General features: G+C 36.8%; 1 protein-coding gene across 1 annotated transcript; it reads left to right on the forward strand.

The window, feature by feature from the left end:
- The first annotated feature begins 725 nt into the window (after positions 1-725).
- Positions 726-5,380, forward strand: RABIF (RAB interacting factor). Its single transcript, XM_058175806.1, has 2 exons — positions 726-961; positions 1,547-5,380. The coding sequence occupies exons 1-2, from the start codon at positions 812-814 to the stop codon at positions 1,790-1,792; spliced, it is 396 nt and encodes a 131-aa protein (XP_058031789.1). The 5' UTR covers positions 726-811; the 3' UTR covers positions 1,793-5,380.
- The last annotated feature ends 5,152 nt before the right edge of the window (positions 5,381-10,532 follow it).

Genomic DNA, 10,532 nt, shown 5'->3' on the forward strand with positions numbered 1-10,532 from the left:
TATTGAATTGGCATAATGAACCGTTTTCACCCGGACTTCAGGATCAGTATTTGCAGCTTGCTCCTTCTGAAGCGAGGGTGGCGTTTTCATAGGAAATTATGGGAAATTGGCGTCTATGCTACGGTGAACTTCTAATAAATAGCCAATGCAGAAATGTTAGGCCACGCTAACTATGTTTACTATGTCTATGAGCTGCCCAAGTCACCTAATGCAGGGGTCTCCAACCTTGGTCCCTTTAAGACTTGTGGACTTCAACTCCCAGAGTCCCTCAGCCAGCAAAGCTGGCTGAGGAACTCTGGGAGTTGAAGTCCACAAGTCTTAAAGGGACCAAGGTTGGAGACCCCTGACCTAATGAGTACGTATAGCTGTAGCCACATGTAAAGTAGGGACCTCAAGTCGAAGCCCTGCAATTATCGGAATTGAAGCAAAGTAGCCGGTATCACTAGTACCTAGTTTTACTTTTTAATTTCTTCCTGGGTCCGATGTGATCCTTGATGGTTTACTTGAAATCTGAGGTAGGACTCCAGCGGCAAGTACAGCAGAGGCACCTGTAAAGCTCGCGCCCTTCCCCCCGTTTCAGTAGCCGCTCCCACTTACACAAATGCGGTGGATGGGGCGGGGTGTGTGTGACCCGGTCTCGCCTATCCGGTAGAGCAGGATTTCCTGAGTTCAGCTTCGTTAAGCTTGTGCACTTCAACTCCCAGAATTCCCTAGTTGGGCGGAGAGTCGAAGTCCCCAGTTTAAAGTTGCTGAAGTCGAGAAACGCCGCCGTGAAGACGCTCCCCCCTTGCTCTGTTGCGCCTGCGTAAGTATGGCGGCGCCCAGTTCGGCGATGGAAACGGCTGCGCTGGGGCCGGAGGACCTTGTGTGCGCGAGTGGGCGGAACCGCAAAGCCGTGCTTTGCCAGCGCTGTGGCTCCCGCGTCCTTTTGCCCGGAGCTGCAACCTTCACACGCAGAGAGGTAGGGCGTATTCGGCCCGCCGCTGTGCTGTAGTCCGTGGCGGTACCCAGCCAAGGGGCTCTCCTCCCCCGTGTAACTTTCAGCGCCGGATGAAATCGGAAGTGCCAATTCCTTGATCGGCAAGTGGAAAGCTAACCTTTCTGAGGATGGAAAATTGTTTTGATTAGGTCCCTAATGAAAAGACCCCTTTCCTCCTAGGCCTTCCAATCTATGGCTGAGTGGGATGCATGAAGTACTTTGTCATGCAAATGAAATATATCTGAAATTAAATCAAGGATCTAGAATCTAGCAGCAACTTGAATACCTTTTGCTTGCCAGCTTTGTATCTGATGCCGTCCTGGAATTCCCCTCTCCATTATGCTAGTTATATGGCTGCTTTCATAATTGTATCCCAAATTAACTGGCTTTGGGGTCTCCTCATCTCTCACTCTCAGTAATGCAGTAGTGTGGGTTGGTTTGGCCTAAAGACACACTGTAAATGTGATTAAGTAGAAACTTGAACCAAGGCTCCCCATCCAGCTCCAATATTCTCAACAATTCCCTACATTGCCTCAGTAATAACCAACGTCTTTTGTTATTTGACAGCTGTTTCTTCCTGCTATGAAGAAGAAGACTGCTTTGGTGACAAATGGTGACCTAGAAGGGGATGTCTTGCAGTACCACTGGCTAGTCGAGGACATGTTTTCTTTTGAAAACGTTGGTTTCACCAAGGATGTTGGAAATGTAAAGTTCCTGATCTGTGCAGACTGTGAAATTGGCCCTATTGGCTGGCACTGCTTGGATGATAAAAAGAGTTTTTATGTGGCCTTGGACCGTGTTTCTCATGAATGAAATGCTCATAGGTGACCAAAAATGGTTCCTAGGCACCTGATTAAACCACATTCTAAATAACTTTCCAAGTTCCTCAATATGTAGGCTTAAAACTGGCACAAATGAAATGCCCTTTTCAGATGCATCAATGGAAGTGCTTATATTGCTTGTTGAGTTGCAACCCATTTGAACCTGACCAAATCTGTACTGATATTTAATAATGTGAAATTATGTGCATATACTTTGAAACACACAGTTCCATGCAAATTGGCAATTCAATTTCCTTAGTGAAAAAGGAAAGATAATCCTGAATTTTGTCCTTGTAAAATAAGAGTGTAATACAACAGGAAAATAAGACTTCTGATTTCTTGGGAGAGAAGGGAGCTACCATATTGTGATATATGGCTTTCTGCTCTGTTCTGGATAAAAGAGTAAACATTTGTGATTTTGATGTTTACCGATATCTAATGTTTACAAATATCTGAATTTTCACTTCATGATCATTGTTAATTAAAAGCCAGTCATTAGTTACAGGTCATCTTAATTATAAAAATAGTCAAACTGCAGGAAGTAATAATGGAAAATGGAAACTGATTTTTTTTAATTGAATTGAAATCATGCATTTTAATTTATATATTGTATTGGAATTACCAATAGCTAATGAAAAAGGGCTCACTCTAATAGGTGTAATCTTACATTTTTTTGTATAGAACCTCTATTATTAATCTTTTTTTCTAAAGCTACTGTAACACAACTCATTACTGATGTCCCTTGCGATAATATGGTCAATGAATCACACAGAATCATTTAGTCTAGTTAAGAATGCTATCTGAATGTGGGCCGTTTATTTTTCATCTGTCTAGGAGAAAATAGAAAACTAAGCCATGTTTTGTTCTCTGGTTTCTATAGTGTACCAAGCCCATCATTTAGATGTCAAGTTTAGAATGTTCTCCCAGGCTTGGGAATAGTGTGGGATTGAACCAATCATTTGCCTTTTGTTATATTGTACTTTTTGGCAATATGCCTGCTTCTTTTTTGTTCAGTTTTATGATTCCTTTTAATTTTAATTGTAAAACATCCAGGGTTGTTTGGAGTTGGTCTGCCTCTGATTTCAATAAATAAAAATAGGTTGTGTGAAAGATGGTCAGCTTATTAGCTACATGCCCTTCATAGGATAGACAACTCCCAGGAAAAGGGCATGTTTGTAGCTTAACCTTAACCAAGCTAAGTATGACATGAATGCTGTTAAAATGCTATCGTGATTCTGTTCTCCCTGTATCAATTTAAAAGAAAGTATTGTTAGGCGAGGTTTGTTTTTTCTTTGATTTAAATTCAGTCTTCTCCCAAGTATTCTTAAACTTCCAGGGGAAATCACTTGAATTTTGTTGTTATATGATGTTATGTATTGCACTGAATTCTAGAGTTTTTAGAATTTTTAAGTGCATGTCTTAGTACACTTTTAAAAAAGCATATGTAAGAGCAATCTGAAATGTAATGCAGGCAAGGTTGCATTATTGTGGAATAGACAGGTTAGTCATTCTATTACAAGTATTTATTTATGGAAAGTTAATATATTACTGCTTCCTTAGTAGTGATGGAGAAAAACAGACTACTGGCTGGTGCCACATGTGTCAGTTATTTCCATCACTATTTTTAAAAATACATGAAACCTCTGAGTTCATTTGGAAGTGTTCAGTAAGATTTAATCAGTATGGTGCTCAGTTATCCATTGTTACTCCAGGTGCCATGAACTTTTATCTCAGTGCCTGAAGGTTGTTAGTGTCTGGAGGTATAAGCAAACATATTTATTTTTCCTGTTAAATATCCTACTGTCCATAATGTTCCCACTTCAACCATACATCAATTCATGTTTGTGAATTGTACATGTATAGGTTTTTCATCTCTGGATATCTGTATAAAAGTTTGGACATTCAGAAATAAAGATCAGTGGTACACAACACTGACAAAACTTCAGTGAGTTCACTTTCACTACAGAAGTAGCTTTGTTGCATAACCCATTCTTCAGACTACATTCATAGTTTCTAAATGCTCTAGGTAGCAAATATGTACAGAGTAGGAGTGCACAGCTTCCATACGTGAATAACTATAAGAGACTAGTATTGTGTCTAATTTTACACTTGCATGTCATTTTATCAGCTAGCTGGAGAGCAAGCCTAATTCAGAGAAGAAACTTTGGGGCTAGAGATCTCAAAAGATGACTTTTTGTGTTCTGTGGATAATTCAGCTGTCATTGCTCTCTTCCAAAAAAATGTCTCCTCCTATTAACCAAGTCTGTTCCCTTGAGTACATTGTGATGTATCTCAATACAGCTGGGAAACAATTTGACAGAATGAAATGTTTCTTCTTGCTGCATAGAGCCAGGTGACAGTTCCATGTTAAATACCTACCACATGGTGGCACCAGTATTCTACGAATGGGAAGATACTTGCTGTGAGATCTTATACTAGCTCTGCAAAATGAAAAAGGGCTTTGTTAAATTCCTAATGCTACAAGTAGCAATATTTTTGTCATGTCTGTTATCTGAAATATTGCTACAGATAAATTAATACATAGAGCATTCTCAAGGAATATTTTTCATGTTTTGTCGTCTCAGTACTAGGTTCACCAAACATGCTAGACTAGAAGTAGAATAAATACGTTTAACACATTACGTAAATCCACTATTTATAAAATGATACTTGGCCCGAATTTTGAAACAAATCAACTCTACATCACATTTTTCCATTTGACAAAAACAGGTTTCAGATGTTTGCAATAGATCTTAATACTTTAAAAGAAGAGGAATTAATTTGATACACCATCTCAGTCCACAAGACAAATCAAACTTACAGAATAAACTAAATTGCAGCACACATGAAGCAGTAAGAGGAATTTTGTCATATATGTCAGATGCAAATGAGAGGTAGTATGCAACAAGAGAATTCATGCTTTTGTTTTTTAAAAAACTTCAATCATGTAAACACTTCAAACATATTTAACCTCTTATGTAATGTATGGGGGTGATATTGTAAGCTGGCTATCAGAGAAAATAGCTGTATTTCAACACTTTTTGCAGTTTTTTTAATAAAAAAATTCTGGGAAAAGAAAATAACACTCTTATAAAGAAAACAATTCACAAAAATGATAGTGCAGTGCTTTTGAAAAGGGATAATGATTTTTATGTTCATTTTTGTTATTTTCACATTTTTAAATGGCTGCATACTGGCCTTCCTATTGTGATAATAGCTTTTTTAGAAATAAATGTCTGACAATTTTAAAAATGTCGCTTCAAAAGTGCTCAAAATGCTGCCATCTAATGACCATAATATTTGCAGTATATTCTATAGCAATTCATTTACAAATGAGAGCATTAAATGACATCAGTCCTATTTTTTTATTGTGGAAAATATTGTGAACTTTAACCTAAGAATGTAGTTCTTTTCTACAATACTTTGGAGTAAAAATATTTGAATCTTGCACAATCAGATTAAATCAAATATTGTATAATGAATAACAAATGAACTTTCCTCCTGCAAAAAAACAGTCATCTTGCAAAATCCTAAATCTTAGAAATTAATTTGAACAAATTAAAACATTTTTTTTAAAGTATTTTACAGTTAGAATAATTTTATTTGCTTGGATGAAAGGTGTTAAAAAGATGCCTGTATCTAAGTCAATAATATGATGGTGGAATTATGTCTATGGAGATTCTCAATCATCTAGGTTATGGTTGTCCTAAAGTTGCTTTTTCCAAAAGGCAATTGGAGTTTTTTGGGTCAGGTTATTTAGAAACTTTTTGCTTCTCATTCAAGAAGCTTCTTCAATTCAGAATTCAATAACTTATTGGATGAGAAGTGAAATGTTTTCAAAAAAAAAAAAGCAGCAAAGTCCAGTTGCCTTTTTGAAAAAGCACCTTTGGGATAGTGGAATTAGATTCATTCTTTTCTATTGGCATAATGTATAACAAAAATATACTATAAATTTACAGTAAAGATATAACCTCAGGAGAGAAATGAAAATCACTTAGATTCAAGGGAAATACTGCAGTTTTATACTTTAAAATAGAGTTGTTATTAGATCTTCATTCTAAATTTGCTCTAGAAAGAAAAGTATGTGTGAATACTAGTTACGCCTTGAGAATATCTGAAAATAAATCCTTAGACTCAGATGCCTTTAAGTCTCTCTCTCAAGAACAGCCCAGTGGGTTTAAAAGTTCTTTTACTAAATGCTGTATTCATGAAGTTGAATCGCCCACAGTCAAAGCTTGCAGTTTTTGAATTAGACAGATTAAAGAAAGACAAATGGATATGACACCAGATTGGGCATGATAAGCATCTTAAAGCACTAATTACCTTCCTAGAAATATGATGTGCCATCAAAGGGTGGTACTGTATTAAATCCATCTCTCAGCTCAGCCTAGAATCATAGCATTATTGGAAGGGGCCATTCAAACGATGCAGTCTACTGCTGATATATCCAAATGAAAATGATTTCTTGATGGGTGACTGTCCAGTTTCTGTTCAAATATGCTCAGTGAAGGGGAACCCTCTATCATCTTTAGTGATTGGCTAACTGTCAAATTGCTGTTAGTTTTATTCTTACATTAAATTGAAATTTATCTTCCTACAATTTAAGATTATTATTCTGTGACTTGTACTCCAGTACAACAAAAGAAACGGATTTTGAACCTCTGCGTGATAACGCCTTTACCTAACAACATATCTATTTTAACCTTAATCAAATCAACAGATCATGCCAGACTAATCTTATCGCATTCTTTGACAAAATGACAAAATTAGTAGACCAGAGGAATGCTGTTGATATAATTTACTTGGACTTCAGTAAAGCATTTGATAAAGTAGACCATAACCTACTACTAGATAAAGTAGAAAAATGTGGGTTAGACAGCACCACCACCAGATGGATTCGTAACTGGCTGACCAACCGCACTCAACGTGTAGTCCTCAACGGAACTACATCCACATGGAGGGAAGTATGCAGCGGAGTACCCCAAGGCTCTGTTTTAGGCCCAGTACTCTTCAACATCTTCATCAATGACTTGGACGAGGGGATAGATGGGGAACTCATCAAATTTGCAGATGACACCAAGCTGGCAGGAATAGCCAACACTCCAGAAGATAGGCTCAAGTTACAGAAAGATCTTGACAGACTTGAACATTAGGCGCTATCTAACAAAATGAAATTCAACAGTGAAAAAGTAAGGTTCTACATTTAGGCCAAAAACAAAATGCACCAGTACCGTATATGTGGTACCTTGCTCAATAGTAGTACCTGTGAGAGGGATCTTGGAGTCCTAGTGGATAACCATTTAGATATGAGCCAGCAGTGTGCAGCAGCTGTTAAAAAGCCAACACAGTTCTGGGCTGCATAAACAGAGGATAGAATCAAGATCACGTGAAGTGCTAGTACCACTTTATAATGCCTTGGTAAGGCCACACTTGGAATATTGCATCCAGTTTTGGTCGCCACGATGTAAAAAAGATGTTGAGACTCTAGAAAGAGTGCAGAGAAGAGCAACAAAGATGATTAGGGGACTGGAGGATAAAACATATGAAGAACGGTTGCAGGAACTGGGTATGTCTAGTTTAACAAAAAGAAGGGCTAGGGGAGACATGATAGCAGTGTTCCAATATCTCAGGGGCTGCCACAGAGAAGTGGGAGTTGGGCTGTTCTCCAGAGCACCTGAGGGTAGAACAAGAAGCAATGGGTGGAAACTGATCAAGGAAAGAAGCAACTTAGAACTAAGGAGAAATTTCCTGACAGTTAGAACAATTAATCAGTGGAACGACTTGCCTGCAGAAGTTGTGAATGCTCCAACACTGGAAATTTTTAAGAAAATGTTGGATAACCATCTGACTGAGATGGTGTAGGGTTTCCTGCCTGGGCAGGGGGTTGGACTAGAAGGCCTCCAAGGTCCCTTCCAACTCTGATGTTATGTTATGTTAAATACAGCAAAACACATTTATATTCCTTCCTTTCTTTTACTTTTAACAATTTTGATCTTTAGCCTCTTCAAATCATGTCCTAAATCTTGATTTCATTTTTCCTCAAAATTTTTCAAAGGTTAACTGTGTTAACATTTCTTTATAAGTCCAAACAGGAAAATTATCCAGGTCATTCTTTTGGTTTGTTATGTGTATATATTTTTTAATTCAGAAGATATTGCCAGTTTCTTCTGTGTGTGAAATATGCCATCATTTTCCATATCATTCTTGTTGCCTGTCATTTAAAAATCCATTTTCAGATCAGTCTCAGTCTTGTCCAGTAAAACTTGTTCCTCTTTCATAACATATTTTAAACACAATATCTATACAGGCAGATACTTTAAAATTAACTTCTGGGTCCATTTGTATCCTTTAATATGTCCACTGTTAAAATATTTTGCTCCTTTCTGTATTCAGTAGAAATCAAATTTAAGTGTTCTTCTCTTTTAGTTAAAATCGTAACTTCCTTCTAGTTCCGTCTAGTGTCTAACTATCAAAGAGCCATTGTATCATTTTTGAGAATTCAAAACAAAAGCAGTTTCCCACAGGAAAGATTCTTATAATTAATTGCAAATTCTTATTTCAAATCCATCTGGACCCTTAGTTCGTTTGCAGCTTTTCAAACTTAAAGCTCTAATTAATCTTCTGTTGTTTACGCCATAAAAATTTAAATCTTTAAACTTGTATTTGGAACTTCTTTCACTAAGGATTGAAGGAAGCCCACCTGGTGTTTTCAGATTTGTTGATGCAAAGGTTCTTAATAACTGAAAGGCAGATAGCAAACCATTTTCAAAACTGATTTTAAAAGGAAGTGCACAAATCCAGGGTTCTTTTGAAGTCACCTACTGTGGTTTGAACAAGATGAATATTCCCTTGTCACCCAGAGTTCCAAACCCGCCAGAGGCTGCTCCAGTACAACTTGAGGTCTCTTCACCAGGAACAACTGTATGGAACACTCCTATCATTTCCTTGTCTGGAGAAGAATTATGAAGAGCTACTTACTGGCTCTTAATTCTGTTGTGGCCATTGGCTCTACTTTTAGTGAACCATCTTCAATTTGCATTTTCTTCCTCATATGTTGCTACTATGAATTTTCAACGGGGAAATTTTTTCAGGTAACTACTGGGTTAGGGAAAGGAACTTCTCTTTAAATCCTCTTTTTTCAGAGGATTTTTTAAAAACTTCATAAAACAACTTGATAATGCATTATAGAACTATTATTCCTAATATAAATATTTGCACTTTTTCAGTAGCTTAGATTGGGCCTCCTATTTTGTTGGCACGAAGTCTTACAATGTTTATAATTTTGTTTAACACAAACAGAGCAGTCCAATTATTGGAAATGAATATTGCAACTCTCTACTGATGAAACAGTTCCTCAGGGAAGACAGCTGTTCTGAGTATAAAAGCCCCAACCGTATGTGTTACTAATTGTAGCTCTAATACTCTTCTCATAAATGACTCCTTTTCACATGTTGGAACACCTCTTTAATGGCAATGTAGCATACAAGGTCTCTACATGAATTGCAACCTTGCATTCATTCCAAAACCCAAATACTTCTTTGAAAGTGTCAGGTTCTCATTATGACCTGAACTGAAAAACATTTTTGCAAATAATTGAGTCAAGTGTTCAATTTTTATCCTTTAATGATTTTTCAGGTAATTTCACAGATCATAGAGAATTATTCTGGCACCAACTCCCTCCCTTCCAAATCTACCACTATATAAATATTATGGCAAAATATACATCCCATAAATCTGAAAATACAAACTGTATGTGAACATACCCATTCTTTCCCTGTAAGACTATAGAAAACACCCCAAAATGATTTCTTGATATTATCCCCAGATTCTTCTATTTGAGAAATGAAACCCAGAAGGCTACATGTAAAATTTTAACATAATTTAGTGAGCATCATTAGCTTTTACAATCACATTACAAAACATATCTCGTTAGAAATTATCAAAACATCCACAATCCTACCAACTATTCTGACACATATGCCTATTTGATTTTTATACTACTTATTCTGAGATTTAATGAAAAAACCCTAATGAATCATTTAGTACTGATTTTGATAGAAGCCAAATTCAGATTGCCCCAGGCTCATTGTGTCTGAGCTGGATACAAGCCAATGAAAGTATAAAATTCACATTGCAGCATGTTAGAAGTTATCCTAGCATCACTTAGATCTTCCTGATTGCTAGAGCAAAAGTCAGACCATATATTAATATATGCCTATTTAGTGTGGCAAATACAATTTGCACTAATGTATAGTAATAAACTAGATAGCCAAAAACAAGACCTGTAATTATCTACCCATATGAGAAATCTACACATATAATCAAATATCACACCCAAAATCAAGCAGAACCCAACAGCTTCCCACAAAAAGTGAGCATATAAAGTTACCTACCATTTGAAATTCATTTTTGTCTTTCACTCAATGACTCCCGAAGCCATTCATGAGACAGATATTGTCACAAAGCCTATCACTGAAATTTAGTTATTTATGCCCATGCTTTCTGCTCAAAGAAGCATAAAGATGTTTTAGGGTTTTTTTAAAAAAAACACAAGAAAAATGTAAAGATTAAATTACACTCATACTAAAATCAGAGCTATTATGTCTGGGTTACAAAACTCCATATAATCATATGTACTGTCCACCTGGATTTTGGCAGCTCAAATCCAATTGTTCATTCAGTGTTTTGACTGTGAGCTGGTGAATGTACGGTACTAAAAACAATATAACAAC

Source organism: Ahaetulla prasina, chromosome 3 (assembly GCF_028640845.1).
Source record: "Ahaetulla prasina isolate Xishuangbanna chromosome 3, ASM2864084v1, whole genome shotgun sequence".
NCBI lineage: Eukaryota > Metazoa > Chordata > Lepidosauria > Squamata > Colubridae > Ahaetulla > Ahaetulla prasina.

Coding starts and splice junctions, on each gene's coding strand:
- RABIF (XM_058175806.1), top strand. CDS start 812: ATGGCGGCGCCCAGTTCGGCGATGGAAACGGCTGCGCTGGGGCCGGAG. Junction 962..1,546: donor CAACCTTCACACGCAGAGAG/GTAGGGCGTATT, acceptor GTTATTTGACAG/CTGTTTCTTCCTGCTATGAA.